Genomic DNA, 22,829 nt, shown 5'->3' with positions numbered 1-22,829 from the left:
AGTTGTTGACACCTGCAGCCAATGATCAGGAAAATAATTCAACATATGGCTTAAAACAAATGATATGTACATAAAGACTGTAAATGTGACTCTGGCGTTACTATAATTAACCCTTCCTGGCCAGACTAGTGTGAGCGAATCAATAATCTTGTGTTTCTAACTGAATTTCTACCATTATCTCATTTAAAAATCACCAAAATGCAGGAAATTTAGTCTTGGATGCTAAAAATTTCCTGGGGCAAGACCCCTAGATCCCCTTCTCAATCATTGTGATTTAAAAAATCCTGTACTGTTGTGAAGCACTGATCCAAGTCTAAACCTCAGGGATACCAAGTTGTCCGCTTCCAACAGGCCACCATTATTTTGACAATCTTCCTCCACAAAAGAGTTATTCTCCTTTTCTAATGGCTACAATCAGTTCAGTACACCTGCTAAAAAGCATGAAATGATTAATATCAGATTACAGTTTATAGATAGAATAGCATTTGTGACCGAAAATCTCCTTTATCATCTGACATTTCATAAACAGAACATTAAATCGGAAAATTCTGTCTGGATTGTGTACTGAGAAATCTCCCAATAAGTGGGATTATTTTTTCTTAGTTCAGGTCTTAAATTTGATATTTAAAAGTGTGTCTCAACCCCGCCTGTAGCTGGCAGAAATTAACATCAATCAAAGGCACTAGAACACAGTAGAGGTGAATGAAGTGTGTGTTAAAAGGAGTGAAGAGTGGCTACATCGCTTAGTTCTTCCTAAGAAGTCAGTCGAGTCAGTCAGCTGAAGTACAACAGCAGGTAGAAAACCACAGCTGGCAGGATATCAGTAACCCTGGCACTGGGAAGGAGGGGGTGGCATAGGGGGAAGGGTGGATGACACTGAGGCCAGCCCTCCAGAGTGAGAACCTTTGAGCACAAAGCTTGAGCTGACCTTGGGCAAGTCACCAGAAGGAGTGGGCGGCAGTAAACAGGCACCTGTTAATGTGGTCAGAGGGGATTAAATAAACAGCAGTAGATGAACCCAACACTATAGGGGATGATATTTATGCATATGACATAGAAAGATTCAGAGTTAATGATGGAAACAGGGTTAGGAGAGTGCTGTCACTAAGATCTAGATGACAGAAAGAGAAAGAGAAGTTGGTCAAGGAGAGGAGACAGTTTAGAAAGCAGTGGAGGAAGGCTACTTAATACTCACCAAGAACAGCTTAGAAATAGGTTACTAACACTTGAGCATTTGTGGGGAGCAGGAAAAGTTTGTCGAAGGGTTCAGTCAGGAAAAGATAGGGACAACTCAAAGCATCCAAGCAAGGGGTTAAAGAGCATTTAAGACTCACTCAGACTCAGGGTTAGAGATAGAGGATGGTATGGATGTGGGACTACCAAGGTGAAAGGAAGTGCAGGCTGTAGTGAGGTGAGCAAAGGCTTCTTCTGTCCCAGGCCAAATGAAGTCCTCTTCCAGGATTTTAATCCTATCAAACCCAACATAGCGCATATTAATATGCTAATGAATATTAGCATATTCATTTTTGATTGGCGGTAGATTGATCATTATTTTTGCATATAAATCTGGGGAGTTACACTAACATTTCAGACATTCACCATGTTTCAGAGCGCTTTTTAATTGCAGTGATGGGTTTGTAAAAATACACAATAAAGCACACAAAACAAACATCTTTATAAACAAGACCATGGGTATTTGCAGCACTATGTTGAAATAAATGTCATCACGTTGTGGGCATGACCTGTCACATGATTCTTACGTGCTCCTACCCAAACCCTGCCCCCCCAACAACAGGAAGTGGCATATTTTCCCAGGAGTTGTAGTTTTTTCCACAGAATACACCAAAGAACTTAGCCTGCACACATACTCGCCCTCGTTTCACTCCTACTTTTTTACAAAAACACTCAGACACACAACCAACACAGACCAGACATCCATCACTTACCTTTGACACACTTCCACACATATGTAGTTCTGGAGCCGTAAAAACCTGGTCGCACCAAACGGTTTTACAGCTGGCGCGAAGCTTTCAAATTAATTACAGCATCAGATGAAGGGTCCAACAACTCATTTTTACAGAGTACAAAATTGGTCATATCTCAAAAACCAAGTTCTGTACAGACTCCAAATAAATATCACGTTGTTCCAAAGGATATTGTGCAACTTTTTTACATTTACAAATTTGAGGGATACAGCTGTGTAATTTCTGTATTTTGAAATATATGTGAAAAAAAAAACAATTTTCATTTTTTTTAGGTTTATTGCACTTTTAAGCAATTCATTGTAGTAGTTAAGACATAAGTTAATACATATTATTAAAACTTGGGATATAAGGGTTATTTTGATGTAAAGCAAATAAAAATACTCCCAAAAATTGCACCACAGTATGTAAAAATATAAGAATATGTCCTGGCAGACTTGCACAATGGTATGTCCTTCAATTTCTCTGATGGTTACTCAGGTTAGTACAGGAAAAACAATCTATCCTAAGAGTCTGGTGTAGAGCAGTGGGAGTGGGAATCACTTTTAAACCAGAGATTTTCTTTAGTATCATGGCACTGATGCTTCCAGTACTTTGTTCTGTGTATGTCTTTGCACAATTGCCAAATCCCTTTGTAAACCCCTGTTCTGGCTGACCGTCGGGGTCAGCCCTACACATGGGTTGGATGTGACTGCCCGCCTGCCTGGGTGGCTGACAATGCTTTTAGAGCCATACACAGTTGCATCAGTGGAGAAGTAGCAACATCTAATGGCAGTGTTGCCTTGCTCTCTTAACCTTGCAAAGCAGATGGGTTTGCCCAGACTCCATGTCTGTCATAAGGCAAATCCATCTTGTAAAGCTCCAATCCACAATGTTTGTGCCGAACTGGAGACTGTTCAACCAATCAGCGTCAGTTAAGGCGAACAAGGCGGTAGTGACGGGAAGGATTTAGTCATTTTCAAGGCCTTTTGCTATGGCTGCCTCTGTGTGGTGATTACCTCGGTTGTAGCTTTAGCAAAGCGTCAGTTTTACTAGAACTGGATCAAGTTTCAGTATGAAATAAAGAATAAAAACTACACCAAAAGCTCCTGGTGATGTTAAGATGTTTTCACTCTTCTGCCGGCCTGCTTCAGCATGATTTTGTGATCGTTACAGCGGGGAAAGGGTTAGTTGTTGTGTGAATGGTTGTGTACAATGGAGGCTAGTGGAGTGATTAGCTCAGGCTCTTCTCCTGGTCTGCTTCCACATTAGTTTGTTACATGTGGGGTTTGCTGGTGCATCCAGTGGCTGGTGCTGCAGTAGCTATTAGCTCAGATGTAACATTTCTTTTTAAAACAAGAGCAAAGAGCCACTCTGAAAGCTTGTCTGAACAGAGATTATATTTTTGCACGTCTCCCAAGCCTTAGCATCCTTTTATTCACAGAGAAGCTCTGCCTTTAACAATCTACAGCAGCGCTAGCCTGTCAGCTCACATGAGTGCACATGCACAGAATGTCATTTTGTCTCGTCACTCTAGTTGGCCCAAATATGACAGAGCATTCCTCCAATCAACTTCTAAGAATTTTTTGAGAAGTCCTGCCCTTCCCAAACACTTTCTCTGGGAGCTTTTTCAGATGAATGTGAATGCAATAGATATATGAAAAAGTCTGTCTGCATGTCAGGTTAATGCGTTGTCTGTAGTGCTGTGGATACTTTTTTCAGCTGAATAGGTAGAGCTACTCTCCCGTCTGCCATTTCAGCAGGCATCCCAGATAGTTGCAGTCAATTATTATTTTTAAGCACTGGCTTAAAAAACTTTAATGAACAAGTATTTCTAAGTGATCTGTTTCATCAAGGATAACTTTATTGTCCTCGTGTGGGGCAAAGCTTCACAGCTAGCAGTGCCACACAGACCATTTGCAGAGAAATACGAAGTAACAGAATACAAAATACATCAGAAGGACAATCGCATAATAAATATCACAAAGAAATACCACATCACATTGCGTTGGTCATGAGGCTAAAGGCAGATCACTGATCATTATCTCCCCCTTCTGTGTGATCAGATGGCCACTGTTTACAGACAGTCTGAATGTCAAATAGTGTGTAGGAGGATGTCTGCAGTTTTTATCAGAAAGCTCAAAAGGACACATTATTCTTTCAGGATTCATTAACGTCTGGACCTCCTTTATGAAAGGAGACCGTCTGTAAAGAATGAGATCTCTTGTGGGTTTCTGGATCCTTCTGCTGGGCTGTTCAGCCCTGTGCCATGCAGCGCCTGTTGCTTCAACATTTTCAAAAGAAGACGAAATCCTGGCTGAGGTAATGCAGCACCAATTCAAAATACATTTACAACCCAAAGACCTTATCTTGATATCGCTACCTGAATGACAATACACAGTACACATGTGTATTACTGTTGTCACAATAATGATAAACCTTCTTATGATTCTGGTCACAAATCAATTGATTTTGGAATCTGATACCTAGGTTAAAAAACAAGAAATCCTCGACACCCAATATCGTATAATTTTCATTTAAATCAGCCATACATGTTCACATGCCACTGATGCAGCAGTGGGGCCAAAGTGGGGTTAAATTTCTTGCCCAAGGACACATCGACGTGACTGCAGGAGATGGAAATCTACCCTACGACCCTTGGATTGCGAGATGACTCTGCCTACTACTGAGCCAGCATCACCCACACATTTCCACCCACCTCTCCAAGTGTTGCCAATTTTTTGTTTGCAATTCAGGTCACAGAGGATCAGCTGTGGTCTGTGTCTTTACCAGCCGCAGAGGAAACGATTTTAAAGTATTAGGAACTACAGAAGGGTGCTTTTCACTCCATTTGGACGTCTTCAGATACAGCCATGCAATTCAGCCTGTTCATCTAACAGGGTATTTTTTGCATCAGTGAGAAATCTTGTGAGGTTTTAGTCTGGTCACACCCTTATAATTTAGTAAATACACCCTATGGCAGGGGTGTCCAAACTGTGGCCCTGGGGCCAAATGCGGCCTGCAGCCCACAGCAAAATTACTAAAAATCAAATGAAATTCGAACATGAAGCTTTTGCTTGACTGTATTGTACTTCTTAGTTTCTGCACAAGGCAGTGCTACCATGCTAATTCTTTAAACAAACATTTTGACAAGAAGAATTCATTGATGTTTTTATTCATTTGTGACTACACTAAGACAACACTGTAAATGGTAAACATATTGGCAACCAAAGTCATAATGTTGCCTTGATTTATAATGCCTTAAGTAATTGCCCCACTAAACCGCGGCACCAATAGTGTTCCAGGTGCGTAGCCAGTGGTAGCCAGGTCCCCCTGAAATCTGACTGGCCTCCCCGAAATCCTTAAATTGATTAGCTATTTGCCTTGTCAACCACTAACTAGTAGGGGTGTGACAAGATTTCTCGTCGAGGAAAAATCCGTCTTGCGAGATCAATATTGCGCAGACACTTGGAGCAGCAGCTCTCCTTACAGAAAACAATACCTGACTGGAAGTCATAAAAGATCACAAAGATGCCCTGGACACTTTAAAACTGTTGGTGGGAGAGCTAAAGAAGAAACGGCGCTGATCCGTGACCTATTCAGATCACGCTCCATCCCCCAACCCCTCCTCCGCTTGCGCTTCTTGGGGCCGCACATGATCTGCCAATGCGTAATAAGTTCATCATAACGGTCCAAAATGATGAAATGTTGCTGCTGTGCAGTCTCCGTAAGGAGAATATAGTGTTACATTAGTTTGCGTATGCGCACAGACTTGATCTTAGTGCCGGTATCTGTGAGTTTGTAACTTTGTTTCCTTCATCATGTCTCCTTCTCGTCTCACCCTCTGTCAGCCACACATCCATCAGCTGTTGGCTGCGCGTATCATCAATCAGAAGATTAACATAAGCAGCGCAACAGGCGGTTGTATACTTCAGCGGTAAACTTAGCAAAACAAACTCTCTTTCAGCGCCATAGAGTCCATTGTTAGCTCCAAAAACTGCAGTTTTAGCCCAATTTAAACGCTTGTTGTCTGATAGGCAGAGCAGAGACACACACTCGCTCACCAACACACACACACATTAACACACACGCTCATCTGTGCGTCATTCCCAACACTGTCAAAGCTCATATGAACAAAAAGCGCACAAAAATGATCAAATAATCTATTTCTCTACATTACAGCAAATGTGTTACTGACAGGAATGTTTCTTTTGAGTGTTTTAAATATGGATGTCCTTAAAGAGGATGAGAAATAGTTTGATTTTACTGATGCAGCTCTTTATATCTCAGTCTGTTGTAAACAGTGTTTAAAGTACTTTCAAAATAATCTAAATGCTTTAGTTATAATTATTGTAATTGTGGCAATAATTGTATTAAAATAAAAATGTGGTAGACTATTAAAATGAAAGGTTTGATTTGAAGAGCATTAAAATGTACAGTTTGAGTTAGACAAGATAAACTGAATGTAAGCATTAATAGCCTATTCAGTACAGGAGAAGTTAGTTTAAACATTTCTGAATAGACCTGAATGCTTTGCAATTATGACTTTCAGTTGTATAAAGGACATATAATCCACCCATCTATTTTTACTAACTAGCCATGTGAGCACACTCAATCAAGAGAATATCTTAACTGACATTAGAGTGGTTTATAACTTTAATATCCTCAAGCTGTGGTACATGAAAGTGCCCCCCCCCCATGCTTATATATTTTGATATGTGACCCAAAGTGGAAAAAGTTTTGACACCCCTGCCCTATGGAGTGCACTTTTTAATGAACAGAGTCCTCAATTCAAAATGAGAAGTAAGCTTAGGAGGTTAGCACGCTGAGAAGCTGACCTGGGGTCTCATTTATAAAAGAGAGTGTAGAATCCAAACTATAAGTTGTTTTTTTGTTTTTTTTTTGTTGCGATCTAATTTTTATTTTAATATTCATTTGCATTAAACAAGTTAACAAGTTAAGTCCAACAGAGGTATTTCAAGGGATACAATATTACTTGAATGGATTCTCAGAGAAAGACAAATGGCCCAAGACATAAGAACGTGTGGATACCATAGAACACAGTGAAAATATTGACGATAAAAAAAGGTAAGGTAAGATTACACATACAACCAAAAATTACATACATAATTTTCCACAACACACACATATTCACAAAACACAGAGACACATACAGACTCACAAACATATATAGACAAGACAGGGGGGACTTGACATCTAGAGGCACAAAGGTGAGAGAGCCAGTGAAAAAATCAACTTAAAGCATGTTTTTCAAAGACTCAGCGGTGCTACGCCAGGTGTTAAGAGTGTTTTCCTTAGCAGCATTAATCCGAGCTGTTGAAAGCTCCATTTATATGACGTCCAAAAGGGAGAGAATCCAAGAATGGATCGTTAGAGAATGAGGTAGCTTCCAGCGAGTTGCAATCATTTTCTTGGCTGCGGTCAGTCCAGCAAACTCACTTTATGAGTTTAGAAATAGTTAGTTTATAAGTGTGCATGCACACAAAGCTCTGACATAGTGTGTGCCGAAAATAATTCAGATTCATAAAGCTGTGCCCAATTTATGGCAAATTAATCATACCATCTGTTACCATACAGGAGTATTTCTCAAGATTTTAATAGCCTTATCCACACATGAGTGGACATCATTTTTTTCTTAAATGCAAATGCTTATTCATGGCAAAAACCCAAAACAATGACCGATAATGTCCAAAAAAAAATCTCTAGATTAAGCTCAAAGGTACTGAATGATCCAAAAATATGCTGAGAGCATTACATGGTAAACTCAAGCCAAGCAAGCAACAGCAGGTTGGGATCTTGACCTTAATACCGCAATTTCGTGTCCAACTTCAGACTTCTAGAAGTTAACTTCTCTGTTGTTCTCAGCAGCTTAACAAAGAACAACAGAACTTACATGGAAGCATATCACACATGAACATTAATACACAGTCAGTTAAGTGTTAATTCACTTCAAGATCATTTCCTGGATCGTTTACACTGGAAGCAAATTTCAACCTCACATGAGGGGGATAAAGGCTCACAGAAACAACCCTCTAAGGCCGTGTAGCTAAACCCCAGCCAGACAACGATGAAGCGTACTGATGTTTTCTGAAGTCTTTTTAATTATGTTCATCCTTAAGGTGGTATTTGAACATAACTCCTTTCCATACAACTTCTCAGAAACACCGTAAGAGCTGAGAGACAGACAAAAACACAGCTCTTCAATAAGAGACAAAAATATACAAAAATATAAACAAAAAAATCATTCAGCTGCATAAAATGCTAACAAAATGCTATCCTGAATGCAACATTTAGCCTGCACGTGACGGCTAATCAGGAGAAACCAGCTAACTGAAACCCGTTTAAAGAGGAGTTCATTTTAAAAGTATATCACTTTAACAACACTTAAGCAAACACATACATAAAAACACACACAAAACGTTATAAAACAAAATACCTTGTTCTCAACTCCAGCCAGGTGCTTGAATAACACAGGAGAAAAGGTAAGAAAAACCACCATCATGCCTCGTTTCTCTGCATCTGTCAATTGTTGTCTGTCAGGTACGCACTAAGTACTACAGCAAGTACTTCAAAATAAAAGCAGCATAAGGTAAAGTCCGCGACAATATAAAGAAAATTTACAGGAAGTGATAAATACAACAACAGACCTTCATAAGAGTCATTTACAGGCCGGCCACACACTACAGGATTTTAAGTCTGATTTTAGCCACGATTTGACTCCCCCCGACAATCGTGGGGGCGTATACCGACTGGAGCCTCGTCGCAAACGATTATTTGTCTGAGTAGTCTGCATGTGTGGTGTCAACACGATTCATTTACTGCTCCAAATCACATCGTAGCCTCCCAGACCCTGAATCGTAAATATCAAACATGTTGTATTTACGATTCTAGGTCGTAGTGCTGCTGACGGAGTACCCTCAACAACCAATGAGAGCAAGCACACCAGGTAGCGTCACCAAACGAATCACATGTGCTTTCACCGCTCATAACCATAAACACAATTGTACCTTAATTCCAGCCAGGATTTCGTCCTGAGTCTTTCCCTTGTTTTATGATTGTTCCTGCACCTGTAACACACGCCAGGACAGCCTGTTGTGGAAAGACAGCAAGACGGTATCGACAGACATCCGTGTTTTGTTTTTTTTTCTGAAGTCACGTGATCATGCGAGGTCGTAGGCAGGTCAGCAGGTGTGTGGTCTCCAGTGATCTGACAGTCTGGCTGAGTCGTCTAGTGTGTGCGTTCAGAGGATTAAAGATGAAAAATCTTTGGAAATTGTCCTGAATTCTGTGGTCTCTCACAGTTTTAAAATCGTTTCAGATTAAAAAATCGTCTAGCGTGTGGCTGGCCTAAGATGGCTCAAAACAGGATGATACAAAAAAGAGATAATAAATACAGTTACAGAATTACACTACAGATTACTGGGAGAAATCAAGTCTCTGGTGAGAGCAAACATGAAGATGAGAGAGCCTTTTAGTGTTTTATTTACAATATTGGCTATTCAAGAAAGTTCATAAGTGCAGTTGTTGGATGCGAATTATTTCTAGCAGAACCTCATCCTTCACAATATCAATCGGCCCACAATCTGGAGCCACCCATTTAGAAACCGCTGCTGAAAGTTTGTTGCTTGCAGAGTTGTCTGAGCGTCTCCGTTGTAAACAATCCAGCATGGCCTTCCTTTGGCTCTTTGGGATCTGTGACTCAAGGAACTCCGGGTAACTCAGTTAACGTTTACAGTAAGTGCAAATAACTGAAGTCTTATCTGTCATGATCTTAAAGCTGAACTTTCCATTCAAAAGTCTCTCTTTCTGCTCACTTGCTACCAACGTCACTTCGGCAGCGCTTCTCAATCTTGCAAGCTACAGGATGGGTCAGGGTTCATACAGAAGGGGTGTGCATTAATCGTACAGCACAAGAAAATTAGTGGTGTTGAAATGAATAGATTATTAGCATGTTAACTTTGACAGCTTTGGTATATAAATATATTCATAATATAAGAGTAGTCATTTTATTATAATATATATGTTTCATTTAAAAAAAATCTACATAATGACCAGCATCTTTTTTTCCCAGATCAACATAAACTATATTAGCAAAAGCAATAATGCCTTTTACCTTCATTTCAATTTAAATCTTGGAAACTTGACATATCGCCCAGCCTTAATTTGATTGTCTCTTTTACACACACACACACACACATGCTTGGTTTAAACACTGGCACCATTAGAAAGAAAAAATCACTTTTAATAAGGCTGTGCTTTCTCTCTTGTTACAGAAATATATCAGTCGGTTCTACGGTGATGAAGGGGTGACAAACCCCTCACCCCGAAGAATCTCGAAGAGAAGCTTCACTGAGAATCTGAAGTCCATGCAGTCTTTCTATGGCCTTGAGGTACAACAGCAAAGAAAATAAATTAGGCTTGGAACCTTAAACACTAAGATTGACTCCAGAAATCATTTGGCAAACTGTGCAGAATTTTTTCACCTTTGATTTTAAAAATCTCCCACTATCATGCTCTGACCATCAGGTGACTGGGGCGTTGAACAATGAAACACTTGAGGTGATAAAGAGTCCGAGGTGTGGTGTGCCAGATGTCAGCCTATATGTTCACTTTAGTGGAAGACCCAAATGGGAGAAAAAGCTGCTCTCATACAGGTAACTGATTGTAACATCATCTGGCAATGTGGATATTCTCTATATTTTACTACCGTAATTTGATTTTTGTTTCCTGATATAGGACCAAAGGACAATCATTCTAAAGCCTACTTTACGGCCCATAATCTGTAACTGCTGCATTAAAACAGAATACGTTAATTTTAAATGCTCTTTATATGCTCATGATCTGACAGCAAACTGGCCAGAGGCATACAGTATTACAGGCTGTGGAAATTGTAGGAAACACATATTCTGTTTGATCCACACACAAAGCACACACCTGGGGAAAAATGCCCCCTTTCCAGTCAGTCTTTGCAATCCCACGGCACACGTTCTGGCCAGTCTCTGGCACATGCTAGAAGTGTCTACGCAGAGTGATCTGTAATTGTGTGCTGTTATGACTCACTGGTGGCACCTTTAGCATGCAGGTTCTATAAGTCTGTTGGTTTCAGCATCTCTGAAAGTAGGTAAGGAAGGTAAGGTAACTCCATGGGAGATGTGGGTAGCCCATTCTGTTCACCTGCATGAAGTATTGTGGTGGATGACTCACTGTTGTTGTTGTTGTTAGTAGTAGACATGCTTTCTCTTGTGGCTGAGACTCACACTTTATCAAACTGAATGAATGACTGGAGTCATCTAATCCATTGCTGACACCTTCTGCCTTCCTTGTTCACATTGCACTCTTATAGACATTCATTTAAAAATTCTTAATTCTCTGGTCTCCTTGACACTCTATTAGTCACTTGAAGTAAAGTCACCTGATGGCACAATCCTGACAGAGGAGTCAGCTATGAAGGAACAATGGTCTGTTTACTTTGAAGTGTAACAGATGACGTTTCCGTATTTTCATTGCCAGACTGCTTTAATAGTCAGGACTGGCATCTCGTTACTATGCAAATACCCAATTTGATAGAAAGCACAGGAAGTTGCTTCCATAATTCACACAAAGTATCATATCGCAAGATCAAATCAGTCTCTGATTTAGTACATTTTAATTGGACTAACATGTTTACATTTTTTTTTTTAGTCCAATTTTACTTGGACTAACACAATAATTCTACTTTTCTAGCTGCATCTAAGTAAATGTACTGATTGTTGCATTTAATGATGATGATGACTGATTGTGTGGTATAATTTAAAGGATCACTAGGTACACTCCAGATCTGACCCAGGAAACAGTAGATGCAACCATTGCTCAGGCCTTCCAGCTCTACAGCGATATTGTCCCTCTGGACTTCAGGCAAATCCACATTGGTACTGCAGACATCGAGATTTTCTTTGCAGCTAAAGGTGAGTCTGGTTTTAATCAGATATTCTGATTACAGTCTTAATTCCTACTCACAAATTAAATAAGATGATATGACTTTACAGTTAGTCTTGTTGCCTCCTTGTTGGATTAATTTGACCTCAAACCATCTCAAAGGCCTTTCCCTCTTTGCATGCAAACAGATGATGTTTTGTTTGAATATGATGTGCTGCAGAACACGGGGACGGTGACCCCTTTGATGGGAAAAGTGGAGTCTTGGCTCATGCAACCCGTCCACGAAAAGGTCAGGGAGGATTTGCACACTTTGATGAAGATGAAACCTGGACTGTTACTGACAAAGGTAAATAGTGTATACGCTTCATTTAAAAATCTGTCTAGTTCACTGATGTGATTCATGCATTTCACCTACAAACTGCTGCAAGCCACGAGCTGTAAACTGCTGGGTTTGTATGGGGAAAAAAGGAAAACAATGTATTTATTATGATCCCAATTCCAAAAAAGTTGGGGCACTGTGTAAAATGTAAATTAAAAAAGAATGAAATGATTTTCAAATCTCATAAACCCATATTTTATTTTACATAGAACATAAACAACATATCAGATGCAGAAAGTGAGAAATTTTACCATTTTATGAAACAAAACTAGCTCATTTTGAATTTGATGGCAGCAACACATCTTAAAAAAGTAGGGACAGGGACTTAAAGGCTGGAAAAGTACATCAGGCATCAGGATATGGCGCTTTTCCACTACACATTTCCAGCCCTGCTCGACTCGGCTCTACTCTACTTGACTCTACTCGGTTTGGGTACCTTTTCCACCAGCCCTAGTACCTGTTGTCATTTTTTTTAAATGGCGGGTTTGATTCCTGTGTCGGGCGTCGCTCTCATGACTTTTCGGTGACGGCATTCTCTGACCAATCAGTGGCCGGCAGTCGGTCGACGTCACCTTTTAGTATCGGCTCAGCTCGCTTGGAACCAGAGCAGAACAGGTACTAAAAACTAGTATCTGGTACGAGGTACCGTGCCCGTGGAAATGCAGCACAAACCGAGTAGAGTCAAGTCAAGTCAAGTCGAGTAGGGCTAAGACAGACCGGTGGAAAAGGGCCATTAGTAACATGACTGGGTATAAGGAGCATTTAAGAGAGGTAGTTTCTTAGAAGTAAAGATGGGAAGAAATCCGTGTGTCTGTTAAAGAGAACATCTGAATGTTGTAGAACAATTTTAGAAAATAATCCTCAACATGAGGAGGAGAGTAGAGGGATCATCTGGCTTGTTATCAGCACACAGTTCAAAAGACTGCATCACTGATGCTATGGGGTTGCATATCATGGAACTATCAATGCTGACAAGTTTAAGAGCTACATATGCTTCCATCTACACAAAGTCTCTTTCAGTAAAGGCCTTGCATTTTTTAAAAGACAATGTTGAATCACATACTGCATTTAGCACAACATGGCTTCACATGAAAGAATCTGGGTGCGGAACTGGCCTGCCTGCAGTCCAGACCTTCAAGATCCAGCAAAAAAAGACCCAGGACTGTTGAGCAGCTAGAATCCTACGCCAGACAAGAGTGGGACAACATTCCTCTACTGAAACTCCAGCAAGTGGTCTCCTTGATGATGCTGTTTATGTTTTATTGTGAATAAATGGGTTTATGTGATTTGCAAATCATTGCAATCTGTTTTGCTTTAGATTTTATACAATTCCCCGAAATTTTTTTGAAGTGAGGCTGTCCTTTATGTGACTGTTTTCATGGTTATTTCTTCGTAAAGATATAAATCTGCTGCTGGTGGCTGCCCATGAGTTTGGCCATGCCCTGGGCCTGGCTCACTCCAAGGAGAGGAGTGCACTAATGTACCCCACATATCTATATGTCAACACAACTGGATACAAGCTGCCAGATGATGACAGACGTGGGATTCAAGCTCTCTATGGTAAGAATACATTTCTATACAATTATTCATTTTAATACTGGGTTCAAAAATGAGACAATTTTTGTGAGTTTAAGGTCAGTGCTTTTAAAACATTTCTATGAAATATATGTAACAACTCAATATCTAATTAGCTCTCTAATTATAATATTGAACTAGGGCTGCAAGCGGCACTGAAGGGTCCTTGCACCCTGGTGCATTTTGAGGTGTGTCGCAACCGTGGGAGTGTTGGTATAATTGGGTGTATTAGTTAGATGAACTGACTCTTTACAGAGCTGAACTAACACTGGTGGATCAACACAGTCACAAAACTCCAACACTGAAGACCATTTCGCTCAGAATGGAGTTAAAATTACAGGATGGAAGATAAAATCAACTCTGAAATGTTTAGCCCTGAGATATCAACACTTCAGTTGTTGCTGTTTTCGGATGTGATGTGGAATCCTTTGTTCTAAAAATACAGTTACTCAGGATAAAAGTACTGATTTCAAAATGTGTTAAAATAAGTACAAGTACACAGAAAAACAAACACTGAGTTACAGCAGTTTCAGTAAATGTAATGTGTGATTTTATAAATCTTTCTCTCAGGCCGCCGTAAACCAGAGCCAGAGAAGCCAACAGAGGACCCTTTTCACAGCCCTGAAGATGAGCAGTGCAACCGCACTCTTGTAATTGATGCAGCTACCTCCTTTAGCGGAGACCTGTTATTCTTCAAAAACGGGTACTTCTGAGTATTTGTTGATCTTTGATTATGATAAAGAATATCATCATGCATCTTCTCATATTCGAGTGTATAATCCAAACCAGGTACTATTGGAGAAAGAGTTCAGAAGGCATCAATTTCACCAAGGTGAACTCAAAATGGTCTCAGATCAACACTGTTGATGCTGCATATGAGGTTCCTCACCAGGATGTGGTGTATCTTTTTGAAGGTAATGTTCACATTGTTGAAAGGTTTTTATTATATTCAGATAACCATTTGTCAAAACCTGCTTTCCTTTTTTAGTTTTACTAAGACGAGTAGATTGTTTGCAATCAGGTGATCTTGAATGCCTGATAGAAGTCAGGAAGTGGGAACCAGCTATAGGAGTGAATGGGAACAGAGGGAATTTAATACTTTAAATCTCTAAGTGGACCTGGACAGCAAGTTATGATCAGAAAATTTCTACATACATTGTATACGATCAAAAAAGGTGACTTTTGCTGACCTTCTAGCATCTAGCCTCCTCTAGCCAGATGGAAAGAGACAAGTGTCTAGCTGAGCTCCTTTAACATATAAAAAGTTTGTCACAAACACTATTCATTAAAACTGTAATTTAATACCCACTCAATAATCCTTGTGGGGTAAAGTGACTGAGTTGTGATGTTATGGCTTTTTTATGTGAGCCTCTTTAGCTGGCTCCCATTTAAGCACCTTTTTTTCTTTCCTCCATCCTTTGCTGCTATATAATCCACATTTAAAAAAAACAAACTGGTAGCAAATGAAGAGCTGTTTGGGAGCCAAACAATCAGCACCACTGAGCTGAGCCAAATGATCTGGATCTCTAAAAAAATATGGATTTCACATGACAATGAGCAAGACTTGATGGACATCAGCTAAGCAAATATGGATAAGATCAAAGTTTAATGAGCTTAACCATGGCAAAACTAGATGGAACCAAACCAGACAGCTCTGTGGCACTTAAGACTTAATAATGTTCATATTTTGCACTTTAAACCCTTGGCATAGCTGTAAACAACACAAAACATGGCCTTTATGGTAGCGCCTCTTTATGTAGAAATCACTTCTTGCACTAATTAGGAGCTCACCACTGATGTCATCTGCATATAACCTATGGGGACTTTTTTTTTTTTTTGCATTTTAATGTTGTGTCCTGTTTATTTTAATGAACAAATGTCCACTAAGTAAGAAATAACCTTGATATAAAACAATGATTCTCAGGGTTACAGCAACATTTTTACTATAAAACTTTCATAAAAACCGTAATAGTTTCAGTTTATGCACATGTAGGCTGTAAGGAATTATATTAACGTTAAACAGCACAAAGTAAACCTGGTACCTAAACTGGTCTGAACTCTTTAAATACGTAACTGTCTCCTTATCTCTCTCTCTCCCCTGACACATTCCTGTCTGTCTTATTATTAATCCTGTATCCTGCAAACCCATGATGAAGCAGGTCAGCAGAAGGGCTTAAACATGAAAAGCTTTCAATGCATTTCTTTCTCTTTATTGTATAAAGTAATGTCCAGTTGTGATTAAACTGTGGCTATACTCTGCCGAGCTAACCACGAGCAACATGGAAGTTGCTTTTGCCTCACAGTACAACTAAATCGTAGCCACTGGCTCGTTCTCCTTAAATGGCGCTGATTGGTCCATACAGCTTGTGGTTTGCCACAAAGGTTGCAGATGAGAGCTTTCCAAGATGGATTTGCCTAATGACAGACATGTTGGACTTTTCCACTATGAGCCAAACTAAGACGCACGCCATGCTCAAATGGTCGTGCTCTACAGCAGGGCCAAAGCGAGCCAGCCCCATCTCCAAGCACGCCATGCTGACGTCAAAGCAGTTTGCAGGGTGCGATTTGCCAGGTGGATTTACCCCTTTCGCTACTGACCCCCACCCCCCCATACATATCCAGGCCACGGGGAGAGATTCATTTTATCCCTGCCTCTGCTGCAGCTGTCTAACTCTGTTACAGTGGTGGGCTAATGTCAGCATTCGCTGTACGACTTAAAAATCTATGACACATGACCAAAACCCGAGATTTGTGTGTTCATACTACGGTCCAATGGTCGCGCACGGTTGGAGTTCTCAAGCAAAATCAGGACGGACCAGGCACAGATCCAAGATTCCAACTTTTTCGGAACCTACTAATGGCATATGGAGGAGTAGCTGAGCTGGAGTTTCCATTTGAAAACTTTAAAAAGATAAATGCAATCATTTTCCAAAATTCACAGCATGATTTGATATGGAGCCTTTAAAGAGGAGATTTCTGTTTCCCTTTTTCAAATTTATCAGCTTGCTATGCCATTTAATCAGCTGTCTGTGACTTGACTGGCTGAATAACAGGCACCATCATCAGACAGGTTGAGTCCAGCTGCTGTTGCTCACGACGTCATAAAATCATTGCAAATCTTCGACTGAACAAGGCTTAACCAGAAGTTGCCCAGTGATGGTTGTGATGAGAGGGGGCTCTTTGGTGGGTCAGCAGGTTCATCAGAGAGGAAACAACACAATTCAATAATTACTTTGATGCTCTGCAGAATTATTTTGTGATTTAATAACATTCAGCTCTTTTTCTAAAGGTGCTAAATACTGGGGGATAAAAGCTGATTCAGAGACAGTAATGTCGGAGTATCCAAAGAATCTTACCAACCTCGGCCTCCCACCTTCAGTCACTCATGTGGATGCAGCTGTTTATGAGTCTACAACTAAAAAGACATTCATATTTTCTGGTAGCCAGTATTGGAAGTGAGTGCTGGCAATGGCCGCGATCTTTCATGATTGTTAACATGTCATGCAAAAAAAAAATGCACAGCTATATTATTTGACACTGTTACACACCTTGACAGCATTGTTCACAGTGCATTTTTCTGTCTTGCAGATATGATGATGGAAGTCACCAAATGGACCCTGGATACCCACGAGACATAAAAAGAGACTTCCCTGGCATAGGCTCCAGGGTGGATGCAGCCTTTGAGAATTATGGTGAGATATGACATTCACTTTGACCATTCAGCCCATTTCACTGAGGTCCACAGCTGCTCTTTGGCAGAGTGAAAAAAAATGGGTCTAGCTTTAGTACAACTAGCACCACTGATTCAAAGATTGTGATAAAAGTGGAGAATTTAGCAGTCTTAAGGTTTTTTCTCATTAAGGACCCAATTTAGCTTAGGGTAGACTTGACCCCAAAGTCTGACTCATTTGAACAATGTGATCACAAGCAAAGCTCGAGTCCGCTTGAAGAGGTGGCCTGGGGTTTGATTTGCGTGTTCTTAAGCTTGATCTGTAGGAGAAGTGAATGCAGCTATTTGGCAGCCACGTGACCCAACCAGGAGTGACAAGTCCAAGCCAGTCCAAGTGGCCTCCTCCCTTCGCTCCTGTTAGGGTTCTGTGACCTCCAGCAGAGCCACTTATTTTGATTTTTCAGAGAATAGCATAAAATCCTGTCTGTGGGTGGATTCTACAATGTTTCCTGGGAAGTTGTTCCCCAAGATGCACACTCATCTGCCAGATGGGTTGCTTTTCCCAAGAGGCCTGGTCTTATGAAAGTGATTCTGCTGCTCACTGATTTGGGTTTTGGCCCCCAGACTTGGAGGACTTTACCATCATGTTCAATACTGAGGAAGAAAGGGTCACTGAGATGGTGCGTGCAATTAATTTCAGAAATTCTGAGATTAACCATAATTTAAGTTTTAGTTGTTTGACAGCCCTTAAAACTGGTGTTGCACAGTAGATGATGTGAGTGGTTTCTGTGGTCACTTTTTCCTTTGTTCTTCTCCTTGGTGGATTCGCAAAACCAGTATGTGCATATGACGGTGTCAACATATGCGTTTTTGTGACACTTACATGTCCATCCAAACCTACCAGGCCCTATGAGAAAAAGTAATTACTGGCAGACTTGTTGAATCAAGAAATACCTTAAATAGAACCTGTCTGACAAAGTGAAGTAGACTAAAAGACTTCAAAAAGCAACACATCATGCTGCGATCTAAAGAAATTCAAGAACAGATGAGAAACAAAGTCAGTGACATCTATCAGTCTGGAAAGGGTTACAAAGCCTTTTCTGAGGGTATGGGACTGCAGCGACCCACAGTAAGAGCCATTAACCACAAGCAGAAAAAACTTTTGGAACAGTGGTGAACCTCCCCAGGAGTGGCCAGCTTACCAAATTAGTCAAAGAGCTCATTGCTGACTCATCCAGGAGGCCACAAAAGAACCAGGAACAAGACCAGCAGGCCTCACTTGACTCAGTTAAGGTCAGAGTTCATGATTCAGCAATAAGAAACTGAGCAGAAATGGCATCTATGGGTCAAAACTACTGCTGACCAAAAAGAACACAAAGGCTTGTCTCATGTTGCAGTGTTCTTGTCCAATGTGTAGGAACTTTTGCCTGAACACCAAGTATAACCAATGTCAATAAAGACTGAGTCATAGAAAGGTTTCTCTCACTTACTGAAACTTTAGTCCACTTTAACATAACGGTGAAACCTACAAATAAAGATGTAAAAAGAACTCAGATGAAACAAAATTACACAAACACGTCCTTACAATGCCTTATTAAATATATTGTCTAACATTTATTTAATAACATAAAACACTCTCAGCATTGCCGTCTTAGACCTCTCAGTGGATGGCAATGGATTGTCCTCAGCTGTCTAGCTGAACTGGCTGCAACTATTAAGTAGTTCCCCAATAAAACAGAGCCCATCCACGAAAGTTTAGTAAAGTCAACCCAGGAAAGCCAGGCAAGCCATCCTGAAAGTGACGAACACCCCTGGGAAACACACATGGAAAACATCCCGTGGACTGACAAGAGTTGATCTTTTAGGAAGTTGTGCATCCCGTTACATCTGGTGTAAAAATAACACAGCATTTCATCAAAACAGTATCTCACCAACAGTCAAACATGGTGGTGGCAGTGTGATGGTCTGGGGCTGCTTTGCTGCTTCAGGACCAGGAACACTTGCCGTTATTGATGTGACCATGAATTCTGCTCTCTACCAGAAAATCCTGAAGGAGAATGTCCGACCGTCAGTTCATGGCCTCAAGCTAAAGCCCACTTAGGTTATACAGCAGGACAATGATCTGACACACACCAGCAAGTCCACCTCTGAATGGCTTAACAGAACAAAATGAAGGTTTTAGTGTGGCCTAGTTAAAGCCTGGACTTAAATCTGATCAAGATGCTGTGGCATAACCTTAATGCTCCAATACCCTCCAGTGAGGCTGAATTGAAACAATTCTGAAAAGAGGAGTGGGCCAAAATTTCTCCAAAGCAATGTGAGAGACTCATCGCCCGTTATGGCAAATGGTTGCACAAACTAAGGGTTGCACAACCAGTTACTAGGTTTAGGGGCCGTTACTTTTTCACACAGGACTAGATAGGTTTGGATGACTTGTTTCCCTTAATAAATTAAATCCTCATTTTAAAAAATGATTTTGTATTTACTCTGGCTATTTGGTTTGATATTAATTTTTGATGATCTGAAACATTTAAGTGTGACAAATATGCAAAATAAAAAAAAACAGTATCAGGAAGGGGCAGTTTCTTTTTACAGCACTGTACATATGTTTGTTTTTATCTCTAGCTTATGTCTCCATGTATGTCTGCTAAATGTGTGATAGATCAGATGCTCAGTGACAGATTTGCCATGAGAACTCTACAGGGGGACTGTTGATGTTGTATTTACTGACTGTTTATGCTACTTCCAGGTTGCCAAAAATGTAATAACTACAGTCTCCCCTTCATTGTAAATTCTCACATAAACTTTATTTTCTCTCACACAGGAAATCTGTTTTTGTCAAACGGCCCCAGACAGAGCGAGTACAACATGGCCTGCAGGAAAGTGATGCGAGTGCTGCTCAACTACGGCTGGCTCGGCTGTTATTAAGGACACAGAAACACATCAACACGTCGATTTGTCAGTGATCTGACTGCATTTAGCATGAAGCCGTCACAAATCAAAGTCTGATTCATTAGTTTGGTGTTTTGCTTGAAAAGTTGAAAACAAGGTCAAAGTGCAGCAAACACCAGAGAGTAAATAATCACCCAATAAACTGTTGCTTTGCTGATAACTGCAAATGGCATTACTGCAATTAATCTATCTATTCAGAGATGTTTAATTAATAATGATGTTAAACAGCACTTTTAGCTGAAAACCTAACGATAAAAGTTTTGAAGTAGCCTACACTCGCCTCCAAAAGTATTGGAACATTGCTGTAGACTGAAGACATTTGGGTTTGACAGCAAAAGTTGAATATGAGACAAGAGATCAACATTTCACCTTTATTTCCAGGTATTTACAAGTAGACACATTAAACATTGCAAAGAGGTTATCCTTTATGATCTGATCATATCTGAGGTGTTGTGACACACTCATCTGTTGAATTTTATAAACTTTGCATCACAGAGCTTGTTTGACCACATATGAACAAACTCTAAATAAAGACCTGAATCCCCGCAATTCATGTTGTTTTCTGCTCATAGGATGAAAAGAAAAATTAATGAATGTTTCTTGGCTTTTGTGGTTCATTTTGAAATAATAAATAATGATGCTTGCCAACCTCATCGTTGTGTAACTCCCATTTAGCAATGAGGATACCATAAAACTTAACTGTTGCAACACTGTTTCTATGTGTTGAAAATAACCCTAGCATCCATAGTGGGCCAGTGTTTAGGTGATATTTTCAAGAATACAGCAGATTTCATGTTTCTCTACCTTAAATCAGTTTTGAATCCGTCAGCTTACAGCTAGAGTCAGAAAGAGTCACACCGTTTTAATGGGGCTGTTCTTTTATCTATTTAAGTGATCTAAATACAATCAGTCAACATTATAACAGTGTTTTACTGCATTCATCGAGCTCGTTCATCTGAATCACACATCAGACTCAACTGTGCTAGTTGTAGGATAAACTGAACAAGCAAATTAATGTACTAAAAGTTTTTCTGTTATGGGGAAACATTTTTTAAATTTCAGAACACAAGAGAGCAGAATATTAGAGACATTCATGTGCTGATGGTTCTATTTCTAATTCTAATCTCACACCGACCATAGTGTGTTTCTGTCTCTCGCTGGTATCTTTATTAGTGTAAAGAACATTCACTAGCATCTAGTGGTAATCATGCAGAATTACCCCAGTACAGTTCAAATTAAATTTATTGTGGAGATACTGAGTTTATCAACTTAATAAGATGTGTCTTATCATTTTTTCCCATCTTTTATGTTTAATTTGTCATGATCAGTTTGTTATCAGCTGTCATACTGTATTATTTGAATTTTGACAGCAGGTGAGCTAAAACACCTGCAAATTATTAATCAAATTAACGTTTGATCACACCTCTTTACTTTGTTTGAATGATGGGCATTATGGGCACAAAACCAGCAATATATGGTTCAAGCATTATGCAATTTTACCAGCATAACACTGTTAAAGATATGTCCTGTTTATCACTATAGATACCATTGTGCAAGTAAAATAAAATATCCACTTTTTTTAAAAAAAAGCAAACAACAAAAGTGTTGATATTTAAATCTATTTTAACAAATTTTAAGAACATCTCATATTTTTTCATGTGGACACAAATAGAATAACGACTATTTTAATTACTCTGGAGATTTTTGTTAACGGTGGTTAAAAACTTAAAATCTCACAAAATATCAACTGGCTGAAAGTTAACACATCGTTCAACCAAAAAGCTGCTTGAATGAAATTTGTTCCAAATGTTCTTGCCTGGATGGAGGGTGGGGTTTTTCAACCCAGTCGCCAGGGGGAAACGTTCAAATTGTACATTTCTGCAAAACTCAGAAACGTTACAAATGTACGTTTCTGAGCCAAAATTTCGTATCATGGCTACGTTTCAAGAATCATGCATGCTTGTTTCAGATTCATCCAATCGCTACGCTGCAAGTGTATTTCAATAAGGAATAATGTGAATGGCTTTAATAACATGTTTTTTGGCCATAAATTCATTGAAATAAACCACTGGGCAGTGTATTTTAACCATTTTCACAATATACCTTCATTTCTGTTTGAGGGGCCACTTTTAGTACATCGCTTATGTCGGTTTAAGTTAAGAATTATAGTTTTATGGCTTCCAATCATTATCTACAACTGTAGTCTTAGAAATAAGCATTTATACCCTCCATTGCCATTGATACCATATGATTTTATTAATTCTGTTTTTTTCTTAAGAGTTTGGTCTCCGTTGAAAGTTGAATTGCCATAAATAAATAAATAAATGCACGTCAATTTCTGTTAGAACTACAGTGG

General features: G+C 39.7%; 1 protein-coding gene across 1 annotated transcript; it reads left to right on the top strand.

Moving 5' to 3' along the window:
- Positions 1-4,069: 4,069 nt before the first annotated feature.
- On the top strand, positions 4,070-21,126 carry LOC121523916 (collagenase 3-like). The gene is made up of 11 exons (XM_041808990.1): positions 4,070-4,283; positions 10,256-10,372; positions 10,509-10,636; positions 11,778-11,926; positions 12,118-12,243; positions 13,675-13,836; positions 14,422-14,554; positions 14,641-14,765; positions 17,141-17,306; positions 17,440-17,543; positions 20,346-21,126. The coding sequence occupies exons 1-11, from the start codon at positions 4,176-4,178 to the stop codon at positions 20,447-20,449; spliced, it is 1,422 nt and encodes a 473-aa protein (XP_041664924.1). The 5' UTR covers positions 4,070-4,175; the 3' UTR covers positions 20,450-21,126.
- The last annotated feature ends 1,703 nt before the right edge of the window (positions 21,127-22,829 follow it).

Source organism: Cheilinus undulatus, linkage group 2 (assembly GCF_018320785.1).
Source record: "Cheilinus undulatus linkage group 2, ASM1832078v1, whole genome shotgun sequence".
In the NCBI taxonomy this organism is placed as follows: domain Eukaryota; kingdom Metazoa; phylum Chordata; class Actinopteri; order Labriformes; family Labridae; genus Cheilinus; species Cheilinus undulatus.
This window is presented reverse-complemented; position numbering and strand designations above follow the sequence as displayed.

Excerpts from the sequence above, each read along its gene's own strand:
- LOC121523916 (XM_041808990.1), top strand. The coding sequence starts at position 4,176 with ATGAGATCTCTTGTGGGTTTCTGGATCCTTCTGCTGGGCTGTTCAGCC. Across the intron at positions 12,244-13,674 it reads CTGGACTGTTACTGACAAAG|ATATAAATCTGCTGCTGGTG; the intron begins GTAAATAGTGTA and ends TTCTTCGTAAAG. Across the intron at positions 14,766-17,140 it reads TGTGGTGTATCTTTTTGAAG|GTGCTAAATACTGGGGGATA; the intron begins GTAATGTTCACA and ends CTTTTTCTAAAG.